This window comes from Sardina pilchardus, chromosome 1, assembly GCF_963854185.1.
Source record: "Sardina pilchardus chromosome 1, fSarPil1.1, whole genome shotgun sequence".
Lineage (NCBI taxonomy): Eukaryota > Metazoa > Chordata > Actinopteri > Clupeiformes > Clupeidae > Sardina > Sardina pilchardus.
Window position 1 is genome coordinate 29,828,717 of NC_084994.1, and position 21,988 is coordinate 29,850,704.

The window sequence follows — 21,988 nt, forward strand, 5'->3', positions numbered from 1 at the left end:
ACTTGTTACGGGTGTTGTTGGCGTTAGTGGAGATGTAAGGAGCAAACATACAATTACTACAAGTACAGTAGTTTGCATTGACATGTGCTTGTGAGTGTTGTATATCTTTGGATTGTGCGTGTTGTCTGTCTGTCTGTATGTGTACATGGATGTGCGTTTGTGTATTTGTTTTTTGGTCTAGGTGTTTAAATGTGTGTGTGTGTGTGTGTGTGTGTGTGCGTGCGTGTGTGTCTGTGTGTCTGCGTGCGTGCGTGTGTGTGCGTGCGTGCGTGTGTGTTTCTAGGGTCACATGGAAGGAGAGGTGTGGGGTCTGGCCGCTCACCCCCTGCTGCCCATCTGTGCCACCGTCAGCGACGACAAGACGCTCCGCATCTGGGAGCTCTCAGCCAATCACCGCATGGTGGCCGTCCGCAAGCTCAAGAAAGGTCCGCCCCCACCCCCCCCCCATTATGACATCACTGGGTGACAGACAGTAGATTCCAGTGTCGGTCCGTAGAGAAGTCAGAATTCAGTTAGTTCCCATTCCCATGGAAACAGTTAACACAAAATAAGGGAATGGTTGACTCTGTCAAATATAGTAGACATTATGAGACATAGTAGACATAGTACAGTATGTTTGTTGTTACATTCTCTGGTGTGTGTTTGTGGCTGTGTCATGCTGTGTTTGTCTGTGTCTGTGTGTGTGTGTGTGTGTGTGTGTGTGTGTGTGTGTGTGTGTGTGTGTGTGTGTGTGTGTGTGTGTGTATGAGTTGGTTATGTGAGACTAAGAACATTTGGTTTTGCATTTGAGAATGTGTGCATGCTTTTGTGCGTGTGTATATGCGTGTGTGTGTGTGTGTGTGGGTTATGCAAACCAAGTGCAAAGAGACTTATAAAGTACTGCTCAATCTCTGCTATATCAGGTAGTTTGTCCATTTGGAGACAAAGATGTCATATCTACCCATAGATAGTAGTGCGTACCATGTTTGATCACATTTGCACAAACCTACAGCATATTTCCATTACTGTTTGGATCTTTAATTCCTCCCTTGTGTTGAGATCCAAATAAAAGTATTAAAATGTATGTGTGTGAGGCAGAAGTGTGTGTGTGTGTGTGTGTGTGTGTGTGTGTGTGTGTGTGTGTGTGTGTGTGTGTGTGTGTGTGTGTGTGTGTGTGTGTGTGTGTGTGTGTGTGTGTGTGTGTGTGTGTGTGTGTGTGTGTGTATGTGTGTGTGTGTATGAGTGGGTTATGTGAGACAAAGAACATTTGTGTATGCTCATATTTGTTTATCTGTGTGTGTGTTTGAGAGAGAGAAAGAGAGAGAGAGAGAGAGAGAGAGAATGTGTGTATGCTTGTGTGTATGTGTGAAGAAAAAGAAGTGTGTGTGTGTGTGTGTGTCTGTGTGTGTGTGTGTACGTGTGTGTGTACGTGTGTGTGTGTGTGTGTGTGTGTGTGTGTGCGGTATGTGTGATGGTGACCCTGTCCACGGCTCTTCTGCGTGCAGGTGGCCGGTGCTGTGCCTTCTCCCCCGACGGGAAAGCCTTAGCCGTGGGCATGAACGACGGGAGCTTCCTGGTGGTCAACGCCGACACGCTGGAGGACATGGTGACCTTTCACCACAGGAAGGAGATCATATCGGACCTGCGCTTCTCGCAGGGTAACCTGAGCTTTAAGCACAGTATCCAGTGTGTCCCCCGGGGGCGAGACGAGACACACTCCCGCTGACTGATGAGGCCCTTACCCTTATCGTGTTGCAGACCGCGCCTCCGGTCTGTTAGAGTGTGTGTTTTAAATACAGTGTGAGGATAAGAAGAGGCTCCATGTGCTGTGCTGTACTGCTGTCAGATAGCGTGTGTGTTGAAATGAAGTGTTTGTTTCCAAAACGCTACAGTATATAAACCATTTTAATGAATTTTCAGTTAAAATGTTAAAATGATTTTGGATATTGTTATTTGATTTATCTTTACCTAATCAAAACAGCACAACACTGCAATGTGATAGATATTCTGGAATACACAATTAAATAACATGCCTTTTTAATGTTTTTAAAAACGGATAGCGTTTTGGAACCAAACTTGAGGAAATCTCCTTGATAAATGAGGAATCTCCTTGTGCTGTACTGCTGTCAGAGAGAGTGTGTTTAAATACAGCGTGAGGAAAGGGTACTGCTGTCAGAGAGTGTGTGTTTAAATACAGTGTGAGGAAAGGACGTGTCTCTATGTGCTGTAGTGCTGTCAGAGAGTGTGTGTGTGTGTGTGTGTGTGTGTGTAAATAGTGGGAGATAAATGGGGTGGAATTGGGAAACGACCCGGGTCAGATTTAGACCGTTCCCAACCTACAGCACTTAGACCTGAATGTGATATGGACTCGGTAGCCACTTGCATCACAGCGCCTGCCACAGTACCTCCATTCTGTTCTATGTAGGAGTGGAGTATGGGCCCTTTGACTTGCCGTAGGTGTAGATAGCTGGTGTTTCATTCTTACTGTTTTTTTTTTTTTTTTCATCTATTTCATTTTTTTTTTCTCTCGCTCAGATGCTGGCAAGTACTTGGCAGTGGCCTCCCACGACACGTTCATAGACATCTACAACGTGCTGACGAGCAAACGCGTGGGGATCTGCAAAGGAGCCTCCAGCTTCATCACCCACATAGACTGGGACACACGCGGTAAGGACACACCACTACATCACCCTCATAGATTGAATTTGGGACACACCGCTACATCACCCACATAGATTGGGACACACCACTACATCACCCACATAGATTGGGACACACCACTACATCACCCTCATAGATTGGGACACACCGCTACATCACCCACATAGATTGGGACACACCACTACATCACCCACATAGACTGGGACACACAGGATAAGGAGTGTTTCCTTAGTGAAAGCTTAATTGGGCAAAAACCAGTTAATTTTAATCTGATTAAGTATGGCGATGTTGTTAAACTGAATTATCATGTTAATGAAGTGTGAATCTGTTAAGACAAGCGAGCGAGCAGACGCAATGAGACAGGGTGGGATGGTACAGGATGGATTTTCTCACTGTCTCAATTCAATTCATCTGTGCTTGAGATTCCCGTGATTAAGTACGAAAGTGTCCAAAAACAGATCTGTTCGTATACTGTAGCTCGCGGGTGCTGTACCACTAGCATAGCATGAGTGCAGCAATAAGTAGCACTCACATAGAGCAGAATAACAGTTCAAGCGAACTCAATGTGATTGGCTTCTTGGGTTCCACGTGCTTAGATAGAACTCGATGTGCTTGGGTTCTTGCAGGAAAGCTACTGCAGGTGAACACTGGGGCCAAAGAGCAGATGTTCTTCGAGGCACCTCGAGGTCGGAGACAGACTATCAACACCACTGAGGTACTCATGCACTCTTTTCTACATAGCTGTGTGTAGGGTGCAATATGTGCTATACTGCAACTGTGAGTATATACTGTGTGTGTATATAGTATAATAATCAACAGCATATTGGTCTTTTCAAAATATAGCTTCATGAGACATTTGTATAAGATCTTAAAACGATTTGTGATGTGTCTCTTAGTAGTTAGAGGAACCTATAATTTATTGACAGTCTGTCTGTATGTGTGTGTGTGTGTGTGTGTGTCCGTCCATGTGTGTATGTCTGTCTGTGTGTGTGTGTGCTTGCATGCGTGCGTGTGTCTGTGTCTCTGTGTGTGTCCAGTTCGAGAAGGTGGAGTGGGCCACCTGGACGTCAGTGCTGGGCCCCACCTGCGAGGGTATCTGGCCGACGCTGAGTTTCGTCAACGCCTCGTCGCTCACCAAAGACAAAAAGCTGCTAGCCACCGGAGACGACTTTGGCTTCCTCAAGCTCTTCAGCTTCCCCTGCAAGGTGACTCAGCACATTTCAGGGGAATCAGATTAATCAAATCAAACCAAAGTTTTGGCATCAGCTCGCTGACTCTGCATTTCTCAAACGTTCCGCTGTAGTTCCTGCTCCATCTTTGTCCATATTCCCACTTGCCCTTAGCGCTGCCTGTGCTATGCTAGTTGGACTACATATTCTCAGATAGATTCTTATATACTAGATACGCTTTACAGATACATTTGATACACCTTATAGATATGGTTATAGTTATAGGATCTATTATTGTTTGTATGAAGACAAAATGTATATATTTATATTTTTATATGATCTGATCTGATCTGATCTGATCTGATATGATATGATATGATATGATATGATATGATATGATATATGATATGATATGATATTATATGATTATATTCTTTTTTATTACATATATCTTTGATGTGCCTTATAGATCTTTGATTTACCTGAAAAACTGTAATGTTGGTGTTAACACTAGAATTGGTGCCATTGGGAGTGTTAACATGTTATGTTGGTGTTAACACTAGAATTGGTGCCATTGGGAGTGTTAACGTGTTTGGGTGGCGTTAACACTAGAATTGGTGCCATTGGGAGTGTTAACGTGTTATGTTGGTGTTAACACTAGAATTGGTGCCATTGGGAGTGTTAACGTGTTATGTTGGTGTTAACGCTAGAATTGGTGCCATTGTGAGTGTTAACGTGTTATGTTGGTGTTAACGCTAGAATTGGTGCCATTGTGAGTGTTAACGTGTCTGGGTGGCTCTGCCGCAGGGTCAGTTTGGCAAGTTCAAGCGCTACGTGGGCCACAGCGCCAACGTCACCAACGTGCGCTGGTCCCATGACGACGCCATGCTGCTGTCGGTGGGCGGGGCCGACACGGCGCTGATGATCTGGGCGCGCGAGGCGGGCGTGGCGCGCGAGAGCAAAGCCGTGGACAGCGAGGAGTCCGACGACGATGCGGACGACGACGGAGGTGAGTGTGTGTGTGTGTGTGTGTGTGTGTGTGTGTGTGTGTGTGTGGGTGTGTGTGTGGGTGTGTGTGTGTGTGGGTGTGTGTGTGTGTGTGTGTGTGTGTGTGTGTGTGTGTGTGTGTGTGTGTGTGTGAGTGTGTGTGTGTGTGTGTGTGAATATGTTTAGGTGTGGGTGTGTGTGTGGGTAGGTGTGTGAGTGAGGTGCGCCATAATAGTGCATGTGTGTTCTATGTACTGTATGTGTGAGAGTGAGAATGTGTGTGGACACGTGTTATTTTAGCTAGTATTTAAATAGCATGAATCACACACAAACTGCTATGAGTCATACCCTGATGGATTCAAACAGGTCAAAGGTCACTCCACTCCACCACAAACATGGAAATGACCCCATTATAAAATCAAATCATAAAACGTTTTTTTTTTTAAAAAGGGAGGCATTGGTTCTCACCGACCACGACTTGTCCATGTGCTTAGATAGAACTAGTTGCGATTGTGCTGCTTGGGTTCCATGTCCTTAGATAGAACTCAACGTGATTGTGCTGCTTGGGTTCCGTGTGCTTAGATAGAACTCAACGTCATTGTGCTGCTTGGGTTCCACGTGCTTAGATAGAACTCGACGTGATTGTGCTGCTTGGGTTCCGTGTGCTTGGATAGAACTTGATGTGATTGTGCTGCTTGGGTTCTGTGTCCTTGGATAGAACTTGATGTGATTGTGCTGTTAAAGAAGGGAGGCGTTGGTTCTGCCTGACCTACGACCTCTCCGTGTGTGTAGGTTATGACAGCGACGTGGCCAGGGAGAGGACCACGGACTACACCACCAAGGTGTACGCCGTCAGCATCCGCGAGATGAGCGGCACCAAACCCCACCTGCAGCAGAAGGAGGTGCTGGTGGACGAGAGGTGAGCAAGACACACACACACACACACACACACACACACACACACACACACACACACACACACACACACCAAACCCCACCTGCAGCAGAAGGAGGTGCTGGTTCTCTTCTCATTCACTGAATGGTGGTGTTGGTGGAGCAGATGAAGCAATGGCACCAAAGCCATATGTTATAAAAATTAATACAAGAGATATTATTTATCTTTTTAATTATTATCATTATTCATTTCAGTTTTTTTTCACTATTATTTATTTACAGTGGCATCTTGAGTCCCCTATGTCTTTTCCTCAGTAGGGGCTCAAAACGTCACTACACATAAAATAAAATGAAAAAAAAAAGCTCATTGGTGTGTGGATCAATTCTTATGTCTTGTACACTAATTAAATATGCTTTAGAATAGATCCCTCGTCTTTTTGGGATGTGCATAGCCTCACACTGTGTCTCGAACCAAAGCTGTGTGTTTGCATGCCTTGTGTGTCATTACTGAACAGAGGTGGGAAAAGCCCAGCTTCAGAAAGTCTCATCACGGATTGGATCTACCTGTGCACTGAAGCACAGGTGATCTCTCAAATGAGCTCATCTACCTGGCTTGAAGCATTGAAGCTTGAGCCCATTAGACTGAGCTGGTGTAAGCGAATGGTGGGATCAGATATACATGTACAGTACAGGCCAAAAGTTTGGACACACCTTCTCATTCGGACACCCCTTCTTTATTTTCATACTATATGACTATGAAAATTGTAGATTCATACCGAAGGCATTAGAATTATGAATTAACACATGTGGAATTATATACTTAACAAAAAAGTGTGAAACAACTGAAAATATGTCTTATATTTTAGGTTCTTCAAAGTAGCCACCTTTTGCTTTTAATACTGCTTCGCACACTCTTGGCATTCTCTTGATGAGCTTCAAGAGTCACCTGAAATGGTCTTCCAACAGTCTTGAAGGAGTTCCCAGAGATGCTTAGCACTTGTTGGCCCTTTTGCCTTCACTCTGCAGTCCACACGGTGGTTGGAACCAAAGGTCTCCGATTTTGACTCATCAGACCAAAGCACAGATTTCCACTTTAATGTCCATTCCTTGCGTTCTTTAGCCCAAACAAGTCTCTTCTGCTTGTTGCCTGTCCTTAGCAGTGGTTTCCTTGCAGCTATTCTACCATGAAGGCCTGATTCAGGCAGTCTCGTCTTAACAGTTGTTCTAGAGATGTGTCTGCTGCTAGAACTGTGTGGCATTGACCTGGTCTCTAATCTGAGCTGCTGTTAACGTGCGATTTCTGAGGCTGGTGACTCGGATGAACTTATTCTCCGCAGCAGAGGTGACTCTTGGTCTTCCTTTCCTGGGACGGCCAGTTTCTTTGTAGCGCTTGATGGTTTTTGCGACTGCACTTGGGGACACTTTCAAAGTTTTCCCAATTTTTTGGACTGACTGGCCTTCATTTCTTAAAGTAATGATGGCCACTCGTTTTTCTTTACTTAGCTGCTTTTTTTCTTGCCATAATACAAATTCTAACAGTCTATTCAGTTGGACTATCAGCTGTGTATCACCCCTGACTTCTGCACAACACAACTGATTCCCAACCCCATTTATAAGTCAATAAATCACACTTATTAAACCTGACAGGGCACACATGTGAAGTGAAAACCATTTCAGGTGACTACCTCTTGAAGCTCATCCAGAGAATGCAGAGTGTGTGCAAAGCACTAATCAGAGCAAAGGTGGCTACTTTGAAGAAACTAGAATATAAGGCATATTTTCAGTTGTTTTACACTTTTCTTTGTTTTCCACATGTGTTAATTCATAGTTTGATGCCTTCAGTGCGAGTCTACAATGTCAATAGTCATGAAAATAAAGGAAACTCATTGAATGAGAAGGTGTGTCCAAACTTTTGGCCTGTACTGTATGTGGTAGGACTGTTATTCTCTGAAGCTGAACTTTTCCACCTCTGCTACTGAGGGAGAGGGAGAGGGAGTGAGTGTATGTGTGTGTGTGTGTGTGTGTGTGTGTGTGAGAGAGAGAGAGAGGAAGAGAGAAAGAGGAGAGTGAGTTTGTGTGTGTGTGTGAGAGAGAGAGAGAGAGAGAAGAGAGTGAGTTTGTGTGTGTGAGAGAGGGAGAAAGAGAAAGAGAGAGGAGAGTGAGTGTGTGTGTGTGAGAGAGAAAGAGAAGACGTGTGCTGCTGACTGTAGTCTGCCTGGTCTGTCTCTCTTAGGCCACCGGTGAGCAGAGCTGCCCCTCTACCAGACAAACTCCTCAAGAACAACGTCACCAAGAAGAAGAAGCTGGTGGAGGTAGGTGGTGGTTTTGATGAGCGATATACTGTACAGTGCTGTACATGATGGCCAGTCCTACAAAACAGTCTAGAATATTCTACATTGTGCCAACCCCCTCACTAAGTGACACAGAGCTGCCATTCAAATGGGAAAGAGCAAAGTCACCTGATGAGCCTTAAGTCACCTGAAGTGTCTCATGCGTTAACTAAAGCTGACGTGTGGCGTGTGAGACCACTGAGAGGATCCATCTATGTCTGGGCTTAGGACCCTAAATTAGCAAATTAGCCTCGTTAGTAAATTGGCTATAGATAGACGTTAGACTTTACACTTTGCCAGACATTTAAAGAGGAACAATGCAGGATTGGCGATTTCATCTCTGGTTTCGGTTTCGTTTTTCGCTTGCATATTTCTCTGCAGAGCTTCCCCGACAGCTTTAGCGTGTATATTTATACATATATAGGCTATATATAAATATATAAATTGCAAGCGTGGTAATTCTTGTTCCTTACGCGTCTCTGACTTCCAGATGTAAACAGCAAATGATCATTTATCAGAAAGTTGCAAGGTTGTAATAGTGGATAGGGACACCAGGGGCGGGAGGAAATGTGACTGTTTTCGATAAAACTGGCCAGTCAAGCAAAACAGCGATTTCTAAGCGATTTTATGACTTTGAAAAAGTTGCATAGGGTCTCTTTAAAATAGGGCCCATGGTCCCATATGTAGGGGTTCAACTTGGGACACTGTAGTGAACTTTAGGTCTTCATCTGCTTGATGCATTTTTATATGATATTGTCTCATACATATCTTTTTTTAATGTCTTATAGCAATTCTCTGAATATTACTACAGAACAGCAATGTATTACCAGCTGTGCATTCTTGTAAATCTTTTTTTACTTTCTGCCTTTCTTTCTTTCTTTCTGCCTTTCTTTCTTTCTTTCTTTCTTTCTGCCTTTCTTTCTTTCTCTTTCTTTCTTTCCTTCATCCACTCCTTCGTCCACCTGTTCTCTGGGGTTTACAGGAGCTGCAGCTGGATCACGTGTTTGGTTACCGCGGCTTCGACTGCAGGAACAACCTGCACTACCTCAACGACGGCAACGACATCATCTTCCACACGGCCGCCGCCGCCATCATACAGAGCCTGTCTGCAGGTACACACACACAGACACACACACACACACACACACACACACACACACACACACTTGGCTCTCTATTTCTCATACGCACACTTTCCTTTCGATTAGCAAACAGTGCAGCCATACCGCCATCTTTACACACAATTTCTACACATTTTCTACAGTTTGTTATTCATGCCTATTGAATATAGCTTGGCTGTCAAGTAGCCAGTCCTGTGATACTTTGATTTGAGTATGATGCCCTCTTGTGGTTGTTGTTGAAATTACATGACAGTACTGGCTGATGGTGTTATATGACATTGAAGTTATAAATGATGGTATCAAAATAAGGGTCCCCTCATATTACTTGCAATCTGCCTTTCTTCATCTCTCCCCCCTCTCTCTCTCTATCCTTTCTGTAGGAACACAAACCTTCTATCTGGAACACACTGATGACATCCTGTGTCTCACGGTCAACCAACATCCGAAATACCAAAACATCATCGCCACTGGACAAATAGGTGGGAGTGCCATGGCTGACCCCCTGCTTTATTCATGCGTTTGTGTTGAGCGGAAACCCTGCAGGTGTCACCTGCAACAACACAGGGACAGCCTGACAGCTCCATTTGTTCTATCAGCTGATATGTGTGTAGCTAATAGCTAATGTATGTAGCTTAGCTTATGTTTGTAGATAGACTTTTTCAACAAGAAGAACAAAAACAATGCCTGAACGTTCTTCAAGCTGCTTCTTCCGCTGCATTAAGATAACATGTGGAACGTTAAAATGGAAAACCTTGTGGGAACTAACTATGATTCTGACAATGGAGCTCTCTTGAAGCAGTCTTTAGCTTGTGTATGTAGCCTGGCCTATAATGACAACAACGGGCGCTCACGCAAGTCATTTCCCACAATGCTTTAGTTGAGCCACATGCTTTTTTTGCGGACACTCTGCTGTTTTCTCGCCCCCTTTTCTCGCTCTTTGCTGAGTACACCCAGCTCTTCTCGCTCCTGTCTGATGATTGTTTGCCACTTTCGTTTGGTTTTATCCAGGTTGAGGTTCAGAGATTGAGAGGGGAGCGTAGCTATGTTCCCCGGGTCCTGTGTTCCCCACTTTGTATGGGACTGAGGAACATAGGACCCTTTTTTTCTTGAATTTTGAAAAGGTCCTTATGTTGTGTTTTTGCGTTTCCCAAAAAGGGTCCTATGTTCCCCGGTGTGTATTGCGACTGGGGAACATACAGTTGGGCTCTTTTGGGGAAAACCGGGGAACATAGGATCCGGGGAACACGGGGACCATCAGGTCCCTTTCCACAGGTGTATGAAATCAAGCACCTAGATTATGAATGCAGACTTCATGGTGCTTGATTAATACACCTGTGGAAAGGGGGACTTGATGAATCCCACAAATAAAAAGTGTGTTTGGACATACTACAGAAGTCCTATAGGAACACTGTAGAGGGTAAGGACATCATTTAATTACCATAAAACTACTATTGATCTTGTAGTATTACTATAGTGCTTACAATAATTTCCTGTGTATTAGCCACATTGTGTATAAGCTGCAGGACAGTGTTTTATGTAAGTTAAGAGAAACAGAAGCATATTAATAACATATTAACTACCCCTGTGTATTAACCTCATAGCTGAAGAAATTTTGCAAAATCACTGTATTAGCCGCGGCTAATAGTTGGGAAATGACGGTAGTTCTTCCCCACTGAGTGGGGATCTGAACCATCTGGGTGGGTCCGTTAACCCAGTTCTGTAGCCAGCATGTAAAACTAATATGCAGTTCCTGTAGCTGAGGACGTAGGACAGGGAGAACTAAAAAAAAAAACAACAGCAGCACGGCTCTCACTCTCTGAACCTGAATGTTATCTTATTTGGAGAGCTTTGTTTGTGTGTTTATTTGTTTGTTTGTTTGTGCGATTGTGAGTTTGTTTGTTTGTGTCTTCTGTTTTTCTCTGCATCTCTCTCTGCGGGGTGCGGAGTCTCAACATCATTTTCCGTTTTTCTTTTTCAAAATCGGCTGGCTGACTCACTGCTTGTTTTGTTTTGTTTTTTTTTCTGTTGATATGCCTCTTCATCCTCCACCTCCATCTCCTCTCCATCCCTCCATCTCTCCACGCCTCCACTCGCTTCTCTCCATCACAGGAGATGTGAATGACCTGCCAGGTAAGATGATGGTGGCTGTCTTCCCCTTGGTGTCTTTCTTCCTGTGTTTGATGAGTTTGAGCTCTCCTGAGTTGTTGGTCCTCTGTAATGGAGGGGTAGGGAACGAGGGAGAGAGAGAGAGAGAGAGATTGTTCATTTTTGTAACTTATTTACTTTTATTTAAAGAAATGGAGAGAGTGATGTATGTCGTATGGAGAGTGAGGACGATGAATATTTTGTTTCCCTGCTTGACTGGTCTGTATTTGGGGTTGCCCAACAGCATCAGTGATATTTGTGTGTGTGTGTGTGTGTGTGTGTGTGTGTGTATTACAGGGTGTATGTGTGTGTGTGTGTGTGTGTGTGTGTGTGTGTGTGTGTGTGTGTTTATGTAGAATGCTTGTTTATAACTCCAGTTCTTTGGTCCTTCCATCACAATATAAATGAGTGCTGTCTCCCGGTCTGTGTTTTGGGGATAACTGTACTGTACATGTAGAAGGAGATCGTGTAGCATGTCACAGATGCGTCTTGGCCTTACAGTCTGTTTTCAGCTCTTATATGGTCATAGCTTGCCCATCAGGCAGAAAGAGTATATTAATCAAAAGTGTTCATGCAATACAATACACACACACACACACACACACACACACACACACACACGCACACACACACACACACACACACTCTCATTCGTCTTTTTATCTGTCCTCCAAATAGATGAGTTACTCAGTGAAATCATACGGTTTAAGTGCGCACTGCGCAGGTAGAACCAAATGCACAGGAAAACCCAGGAAGCAGTTCACATACCTTTTGCCCTTTGCCCTTTGACCTGACCTTTGACCTGTGTGGCTGTTGTGTGGGCAGGCATGGCTCCCTCCATCCACGTGTGGGACGCCATGAGCAAGCAGACGCTGTCGGTGCTGCGCTGCTCCCACTCCAAGGGCGTGGGCTACGTCAACTTCAGCGCCACCGGGAAGCTGCTGCTCTCCGTGGGCGTGGAGCCGGAACATTCCATCACCGTGTGGCGCTGGCAGGAAGGTGAAGAAGACGTGTGCATGTGTGTGCGTGTGGGTGTTTGTGTGTCTGTGTATGTACATGTGTGTCTGTGTGTCTGTGAGTGTGTGTATTAGTGTGTGTGTGTGTGTGTGTGTGTGTGTGTGTGTGTGTGTGTGATGGCGTAGCTTTTCAGGCACCTCTCAAACATGTCGTCCACCACCCTGTCTTTACCGCCCGTCACGAAACCCTGACCACCACACAGATGCAAGTTAAAAGAAACAAAACCATATTAGCACCATATTTACCTGCCCCCCTGTATTAAACTCAGAACTGAAGAAATTTAGCAAAATCAATGTATCAGCCGCGGCTAATAGTCGGGAAATTACGGCACTTACAACACACACACCTTCTCCTCAGGCACGAAGGTGAGCATCAAAGGGGGACACACGGACCGCATCTTCGTGGCGGAGTTCCGCCCGGACTCGGACACCCAGTTTGTGTCAGTGGGCGTCAAGCACATCAAGTTCTGGACGCTGGTGGGCGGCTCGCTCATGCACAAGAAGGGCGTGATCGGAACCGTGGAGGACGGACGCATGCAGACCATGCTCTCCGTGGCCTTTGGAGCTGTGAGTGTTCTACTCCTACTGTTATAATAGTATATTATATATATTATCAGACCATGCTCTCTGTGGCCTTTGGGGCTGTGAGTGTTCTACTCCTACTGTTATAATACTATATTATATATGTTATGATACTATATTATATATATTATCAGACCATGCTCTCCGTGGCCTTTGGAGCTGTGAGTGTTCTACTCCTAGTGTAATAATACTATATTATATATATTATCAGACCATGCTCTCAGCTGTGAGTGTTCTACTCCTAGTCCTAGTGCACAGGTGTCAAACTCAAGGCCAGATGCGGCCCGCCACGTCATTTCATATGGCCCGCGAGAGCTTTAAGGGTCTGATACAGTATGTGGCCCGCGAGAGCTTAAAAGGTCCGATACAGTTTTTGCGTATAGGCAATACACTGCAATACAATGCACGCATGTGAGACTGACAGGGAGGCAACATCAACCACCTTCCTCTATGATCAGTGCAACTGGCTACATCAGATGTGATAGCAACGTGTACGTGTGAAAACAAAATAGACCAGTATTCTAAACTATTTTAGCGAACGGAGCGCCTAAATTACGCGCTCGGTTTAGCCTGCCTGTGAAACGCATGATTGTTTGAAGTGCGTATGCTTCTTTGAGAGGGGAATCGATGTAAGTTGTAAACTACGTGATACGTTTACGTCTACGTTTAAAAGGCATGTATAATTGTGTGTAGTCCAGTCCTATTATCCAAAAGCGAAAATAAGCCCATTCTGACCGAGAAGAGGTGCATTCATATCAGGCAAGCAGAGGTATGCTAGAAGTTTGTAGTAATCGCCCTGTTGCTTTGCATTTTCATTTCAGTTTAAAACGAACAACATAGAATCCACACAACACCTTTCAACTTTAAAACTTCAAAGAAAAAGTCCACCGGGACCGTTCGCTTCTACTGTATGTGTATGGAACGGTGTATAGTGACGCATTTCATATGGATGCACTTTTTGACATGACAGTTAGCCTACTCGTTTGCATCACTTGCTAGATGTAAAACTGCATTTCGTTACTGGTATTTCACTCGTGCAATGACAGTAAAGTTGAATATACTCGAATCTAAAAACTCAAGAAATATGAAAAAAAAAAGAATCCATGATCTCTTCCTGACTGACCAGTGACCCTCATTGAAAAGTCAAACTGTATGGAACTGACAGTGGTGTTTTGTTTTTTACAAAACATAACAATAATAAAAAAGAACATGTCATGCTGATACCTTTTGCTCTTCTCGATTTTAGAAGTTTTACCGATGCTAAAGATTTTGTGGCTGGTGCAACAAATTTTAGAAGTTACATCTGGCCCTTTGAGGGCAACCATTGGGCTGATGTGGCCCTCTGTGAAAATGAGTTTGACACCCCTGTCCTAGTGTTATAATACTATATTATACAGTACCCTCCAGAATTATTGGCACCCTTGGTAAAAGTTGACTAAAAATAGGTCTAAAAAATAATCTTTAGGTGATTTATTGTACTCCCACAATGAAAACAATGAGGAAAAATACACCCTGCAAGGGAAGCAAATTTATTCTGAGAAAAAGGAAAATCTCATAAAGAAATAAATGTTTTTAATAAAAACACGTCACTCACAATTATTGGCACCCCTACTTGTAATACCTTCTTAAACCTCCCTTTGTCAATAAAACAGCATGTAATATTCTTCTCTGACACCCCATAAAGATTGAGAATACAAAGTAAGGGATTTAAGACCATTCATCTTTACAAAACCTCCCCAGATCGTCCAGATTGCTAGGTCCACACTTGTGCATTCTTCTCGTTGACTCATCCCACTGTTTTTCTATGGAGTTTAGATCAGGGGACTGCTATGGCAATGTCTGAAGCTTGATTTTGTGTTCAGTAAACCATATTTGTTTTGATCTGTGCATTTGTTTTGGTTCATTGACCTGATGAATGATCCAATCATGACCAACTTTTAGGGCCTTGGCAGAGATTGTTTGATTTCCTTTGAAAATGTTCAGGTTTTTCTTGGTGTTCATGATGCCATGCACCTTAATTAGGTTCCCAAGGCCTTTGGGAATTAAAACAGCCCCACAATAGCACAGCCCCTCCACCATAATTCTGATTAGGCATGGGGTTCTTTTTAGTATAGTCATTCTTCTATGTACGCCAAAGACACCTTAAGTGTTTTTAGCAAAAGAGCATAATTTTATTTTCATCTGACAATAGACCACACTCCCAGACATGTCATGGTACCATTCAGTAACTCCTGCCATTTACATTGTTCATTAAATTACTCTACTGGCTTTAACCTGACATGCTAAATAAATAATCTATTAGGAGTGAGGTCACTTTTGAAGATTTTTGGGGGGGACGTGGTGACCCCAAGATGATAGCTTTGTCTGTAACTCTCAACAGTGGTTCTTATGGATTTTTTTGCCTATCATACCATCCTCCATACTGTGCGTGGGAGCAAAATAGCCATGGGTCTTTGTCCAAGCATGTTTGCCACATTTCCAGATGATTAGAACCTTTTAGTCATCATTTTAACTGGAAATATAGGCATTTTCAACAAAATACCTAGTTTCCATAGACATTCTCTTACTTACAAATGTCAACACAATTTCTTTTTATTTCAATTTAGTGTATTCTCTTGTCTCTCCAATGTTGAAAAATGACTAGAGGATTTAGCCTCTGAGTGACTTCATTTTCATACCATAGTGAAAAAGAACGTCATGAACTACTTCTGAAAGTTCACAGACACTCTGATTTACTTTAAAACGTTGCATTTACATAGGAAAATGCTCCTGTTAAATGTTGTACATAATATGCTTCAGGGGTGCCAATAATTGTGAGCAAGCTGTTTTTGTTAAAAATATTTATTTCTTTATGAGATTTTCCTTTTTCTCAGAATAAATTTGCTTGCCTTGCAGGGTATATTTTTCCTCATTGTTTTCATTGTGGGAGTACAATAAATCATCTAAAGATTATTTTTTATACCTATTTTTAGCAAACTTTTATCAAGGGTGCCAATAATTCTGGAGGGTACTGTATATATATTATCAGACCACGCTGTCTGTGGCCTTTGGAGCTCGGAGTGTTGTGTTTTCAGATTTAAACACATAAACATTTAAACATTTTTAGAAAATATGAAAATGTGCGATGTATAATGTGCATTGTTTTTGAAAATATGAAACGACTTAAAAGAAATGTTAGTTAAAAGAATGGGGACGCAAAATGTGTTTGATTGTTATATGTAAATAGTCAAAATAAGAAAGACATACTGTATATACTGTACATTAGCGGAGTAACTGACTAGTATTGTGTTATCTATGTTGTCTTAACTAAATGAAATGGCTGTGAAATTGTGGTCATCTGAGTGTTTTTTTGTTCTCTCTCTGTCCAGAACAACCTGACCTTTACGGGTGCCATCAACGGCGACGTGTACGTGTGGCGCGAGCACTTCCTGGTGCGGGTGGTTGCCAAGGCACACACTGGGCCGGTGTTCACCATGTACACCACACTCCGAGACGGCCTCATCGTCACCGGCGGCAAGGAGCGCCCGTGAGTGGACATTCGTTGATTACATGGCTCTTAATAGAGCGCTAGCAGAACGCTAGTAGAATGATCCATTGACTTGAATGGGATTTTAGTCACGGTCAAATGTGCACCATGTAATGACCTGATTTGTCCTTGTCCACCATCCAATATGGAATCCAATATTTGGTGGTATATATCCTTGATTGACCTTACACAGTTAATCTTTCTCTCTCTCTCTCTCTCCTCTGTGTGTGTGTGTGTGTGTGTGTGTGTGTGTGTGTGTGTGTGTGTGTGTGTGTGTGCGTGCGTGCGTGCGTGCGTGCGTGCGCGTGCGTGCGTGCGTGTGTTTGGGTGTGTGTGTGCAGGACCAAAGAGGGCGGGGCAGTCAAGCTGTGGGATCAGGAGATGAAGAGGTGCCGAGCGTTCCAGCTAGAGACGGGTCTACCCGTGGAGAACGTTCGCTCCGTCTGCCGTGGAAAAGTACGCCACACACACACACACACACACACACTTAACCCATTCTGTCTTTGCATGTTAAATTGTAGCTACGGCCTTGCACACACACACACACACACACACACACTCACACACGTACATACTGTATACATACATACATACATACATACATACATACACAAGTGCATTGGGATGTTCATTCAAAACTTACTCAACATGAGATGATGTCCAAAGTTCACATTCACGCTCACTAGATGTGAAAGCAGTTTAGAACTGGACTGTAACACTTGACTGGACATTTGTACCTTCGAGGCGCTATTGACCTGTTGTCGTGCCAACCACAGGGCAAGATCCTGGTGGGCACCAAGGACGGCGAGATCATCGAGGTGGGCGAGAAGAACGCGGCGTCCAACACCATGATCAACGGGCACACGCAGGGACGCATCTGGGGCCTGGCCACGCACCCCACCAAGGACGTGTTCATCTCGGCCAGCGACGACGGGTCCATCCGCATGTGGGACCTGGGGGACAAGGTGAGGAGGAGGAGAGAGAGAGGAGCGAGGAGGACACCAGGGGGACGGGGGGGGGGGGGGGCGGGGGAGGAGAGAGGGAGAGTGAATGGGAGAGAGAGAGAGAGAGAGAGTGAAAGGGAGAGAGAGAGAGAATGGGAGAGATGTGTGTGTGTGTGTGTGTGTGTGTGTGTGTGTGTGTGTGTGTGTGTGTGTGTGTGTGTGTGTGTGTGTGTGATCTTGTTGATATCCATTTGATTCATGCAATATGTGTCTTGATGTTTTGTATGTTGGTACATTCTGTGCCCTTGTGATTCTACTGTGTTATCTGTAACACTAGCTTTGGCGACACTGTACCGAAACAGTCATGCTAATAAAACTGCTTTGAATTTGAATTTGAGAGGGAGAGGGAGGAGACAGGGTGGGGAAGAAGGAGAGAGGGAGAGGGTGAGAGAGAGAGAGAGAGAGAGAGAGAGAGAGAGACTTCTTGAGCAGTGTTGCTGGGAAACCACATAAGCAGTTTCATGTGTTCTGTTTGGATGATCATAGCAACAGATGGTTAAAGTACGCCGGAAAAAAGAATTGTTAATCAATATGAATGGAACATTGCCCAGCAACATTGATCGTTGAAGCTGTAATCTGGCTATAGCAGAGAGAGATAGGGAGAGAGAGAGAGTGAGGGAGAGAGAGAGAGAGAGAGAGAGAGAGAGAGAGAGAGAGAGAGAGAGAGGGAGAGGGAGGGACAGAGAGAGAGAGAGAGGTGCAAGCATGGAATAGTGAGGATGTGAAAGAGGTGGAGTGGATCAGTTGCCAGGAAAGGAGAGATAACAGACCGTAAGCGTCTTTCAGTGTCTCGAAAAGCGCCATAAAAATGAAATGTTTTGTTATTATTATTGTTGTTGTTGTTGTTGTTGTTGTTGCTGTTGTTATTATTATAAAAGGTGGGTGAGAGAAGGAGAAGGAGAGCTTGATGTGCACCTGATGGTGTCCTGGTCTTACAGTGTGTTCAGCCCATTAGCATGTACCCCTGTGTGTGTATATATACTTGTAACTGAACTCATATATTGCCGTGGTCTGTACTACGCCACAGCAGCTGGAGTGAGGTCTAGACTGACGTCTGTCTGTCCATGATACCCACGACTAATCCGTGCGCCATGCCTTCCAAATCTCCCGCCAATTAGACTTGGGTGTCTCCTGTCACCGTGGTGACAAATCTTGAGACATGCCAAACAAGTGTCCGGTCAGAAGGGGTGGGGGGTTGGGAGGGGGAGGGGTTGGGGGGGGGGGGGGGGGGTTGGGGTCAGATGAGATCAGATCACGTCCAAATCTCCTGCCTCGCCTCGTGATGTCACAAACACAATATAGAGGTGCCAAAATGAACGAGGAAACCAGGTATCCATATATGGGCGTGAGACCTTGAGGAACCTCGGGTAGGGGGTGGTTGTGAGCGGCAGTGTGGGGGGCTGGAGGGGGGGTGGGGGACTGGGCTGCAAGTGAGACTCATGTGATCTGTTACACCAGAGAGGAAAAAAAGGGTGTCAACAAGGAGTAAAGAAGCCTGCTATTACTGAACCGCGGGACACCATCGATGGAAGAAAATAGCGTCTTAATTTGTGTGCGTGCGATCGGCGTCGCAGGATGATGACGCCGGCCTCATTCTCTCTCTCCCGAAACACGCAATGCATTGTATTCTCATGCACTTAAACACCTAAAATAACACGCGGCCCTATTTTCGACTGTCTGTGGGACTATTTTTAATATGGCGGTGGTGTGAGCAGTGGCTACGGAGCTAACGCCAGCGCAAGATTTATGTCCCGCACTTGACTTCATGTCGACCGTCCTCCGCAGATTAACGAGCACACGAGCCAAAGTGACGTCCGATCCTTCGGCACGCCTGTGAAGTACCGCCAAATTAATTAACCCCTCGATATCGTACCATGTCTCGAAGCTATTTTGAAAAACATGACTTTTATTAGTGTTGCTTCTGGCCCATGTCTGTGTTAGGCCACCTACTCTACCGTTTCTTATTCGCTGCTCTCTCCATACCTGGCTGGTGGCAATAGGCTAGTGCATAAGGGGGGGGGGGGGGCGGGAATGAAAATAATCGGTTCTTGTGAAAAATAGTCGGAATTATCCTCATCCTATTGTGTTTGTAGCAGAGACACAGAGGAATTCCAGGGAGTCCACAGTTCGGAAAAGTTCAGGATCAGGATTGGGAATGCTCGTCTGTTACAGATATATGGATACTTTATTGATCCCCAAGAGGAAATTCAAGAAAGACAGGCTCGTCCTGGAGTTGAACCCGGGACCTCTCGTACTGGAAGCGAGAATCATATACCCTAGACCAACGAGCCTGGGCCCTATAGAAACCCTTGATGAGGAGAATATAATGGAGAACGAGCGAACATCAAGGTATATCCTCACCTGTCACATTATACCTGTGCTTCCAGAAACTTCTGAACAAGGTGAGCCTGGGCCACCCGGCCAAGTGCACGGCCTACAGCCCCAGCGGGGAGATGGTGGCCATCGGCATGGAGAACGGGGAGTTCATCATGCTGCTCGTCAACTCGCTCACCGTCTGGGGCAAGAAGAGGGACCGCAGCATCGCCATCCAGGACATCAGGTACACGCGCACACACACACACACACACACACACACACACACGCACATGCACACACACACACACACGCGCACATGCACACGCGTGCACACACACACACACACAAAACAACTACAGTTATCGTCCCTAGTATGAACGGCCTTTAAGAGATAACAGATAGCATCGCCATTCAGGAAAGTTACACGCACAAACACACACACACACACACACACACACACACACACGCATGTACGCACACATCAGGAATGTATCAGATGTAACAGACACACAGATATGCCACATCAATAGCAATAACTATATCAATAACAGTAAAAAAAAGTAGCGCTCCAGCTAAAATTAATGACAACGTCCACACATAAACTATAAATATAACAACGCTAATATCGTTATAGTTACAATTATCTCTATAGTTATCGTTCGTAGTATGAGCGGCCCTTAAGAGATAACAGATAACCCTGTGGCCCTGCTGACCTCCGCACTGCCCCCGTGTCTCCTGTCCAGGTTCAGCCCCGATAGCCGCCTGCTGGCGGTGGGCTCGGTGGAGAGCGCGGTGGACTTCTACGACCTCACGCTGGGGCCCTCGCTCAACCGCATCGGCTACTGCAAGGACATCCCCGGCTTCGTCTTCCAGCTGGACTTCTCCGCAGACAGCAAGTTTATTGGGGTACGCTGGGCCAACGCGCGTGCGCGTGTGTGTGTGTGTGTGTGTGTGTGTGTGTGTGTGTGTGTGTGTCCACCTAAGCGCACCCGTTAGACATCTAGAAGTACTCGAGTAAAATACTTGAGTTTTGCGTTCCCACATACAGCCAGCTCGTTTGACTTCCGTTTGACATCCGGATGTCTAGCACATGTGGGAAAGTGTCTTGTGTCTGTGTCTGTGTCTGTGTCTGTGTCTGTGTCTGTGTCTGTCTGAGATGTGAGGAGAGGTAGAAAGGGTCCCATGGAGATTTTGAAGGTGAGCATCAGGTGTGTTTTGCCACAGTATGCAGCTGGGAGTCTTACAGAATCCCTGATACACATACATGTACATGTACTGTAGTCATCAGGTCATGTGGTGCTGTGTCCATGTAGAATGGCACAGTCATGTTAGTGTCAGATCAGTGGCACGGGTGAATAGGTACAGTATCCTCTGCCATCTTCAACAACATGAGAGCGTACAACCCCTAGAGAGTACAGACAGGAAGGGGGTTGGGGGATGGGTTGAGGGGGTGTTCGTTGACAAAGGGGGTAATCAGTAAGTGGCACCCTTCAGTCACACCAAAGGGGCCTCTGTCTGAAATGATTTTCTGAAGCTGGAGATCTCGACTAGTGACCATCAGCCTGCCTGGTGGTTGGCATGAGCAGCTGTCGCTCATCTTTTGATCGGGGTTATATTCAGAAAGCCATTTGGACAACAGATCAGCGGCTATTTTTAACCTGGAAGTCAGACGGAAAGTGCCATAACGGGAACAGGTTCTATTTGGTGCACAAACACTGACATACCCTATTAGATGCCAAACTGAAAACATCATTCACTTTTAGCAAGTGAAATCGATACCTGGCCGCAGGTTTAATAATAACCAGGACCGCCTTCAACCTTCAAAAAATTGTTGTCAACGTGTTTATTGATGGCTGCTCTTTATATGGCAATGTAATTTTAGAATTACTGTTCAATTCTATGACCCGGACAGAAGTATCTAGTAACCAATGAGATGCCAAGATACACAAAGTATCATTGTGATGTTGTGGCTTGCTGTGGTTACAGGTTTCCACGGGAATGTACAAGAGGCAGGTCCACGAGGTTCCGAACGGGAAGGTGGTATCGGAGCAGGCCGTCATTGATAGAATCACCTGGGCTACGTGGACGAGGTGAGGGAGCGCTGTCTCCGAGCCTGAGGAATACTGAGGTCTCTAACGACTGGCCAGAACACCGCTCAACAACTTCCGCCAAAAATTCACCACAATATCGAATTGGCAGCAAATAGATGAAGAGTTGCCAACCTGCTTTTAAAGTTAGAGTTAGAGTTAGAGTTATGG

The 21,988-nt window shown here is 45.0% G+C and overlaps 1 protein-coding gene across 1 annotated transcript in view; it reads left to right on the forward strand.

Moving 5' to 3' along the window:
* Positions 1-21,988, forward strand: part of LOC134087461 (echinoderm microtubule-associated protein-like 6) — a 69,005-nt gene that overhangs the window by 45,740 nt on the left and 1,277 nt on the right. Inside the window, exons 21-38 of the mRNA XM_062540972.1 lie at positions 284-425; positions 1,485-1,637; positions 2,515-2,646; positions 3,267-3,355; positions 3,678-3,845; positions 4,617-4,818; positions 5,589-5,715; positions 7,924-8,002; positions 9,003-9,132; positions 9,522-9,620; positions 12,112-12,285; positions 12,661-12,869; positions 16,253-16,410; positions 16,752-16,866; positions 17,187-17,375; positions 19,802-19,974; positions 20,474-20,636; positions 21,717-21,820. Of these exons, the coding sequence (XP_062396956.1) occupies positions 284-425; positions 1,485-1,637; positions 2,515-2,646; positions 3,267-3,355; positions 3,678-3,845; positions 4,617-4,818; positions 5,589-5,715; positions 7,924-8,002; positions 9,003-9,132; positions 9,522-9,620; positions 12,112-12,285; positions 12,661-12,869; positions 16,253-16,410; positions 16,752-16,866; positions 17,187-17,375; positions 19,802-19,974; positions 20,474-20,636; positions 21,717-21,820 (2,606 nt within the window). The remainder of the gene's footprint in view (positions 1-283; positions 426-1,484; positions 1,638-2,514; positions 2,647-3,266; positions 3,356-3,677; positions 3,846-4,616; positions 4,819-5,588; positions 5,716-7,923; positions 8,003-9,002; positions 9,133-9,521; positions 9,621-12,111; positions 12,286-12,660; positions 12,870-16,252; positions 16,411-16,751; positions 16,867-17,186; positions 17,376-19,801; positions 19,975-20,473; positions 20,637-21,716; positions 21,821-21,988) is intronic.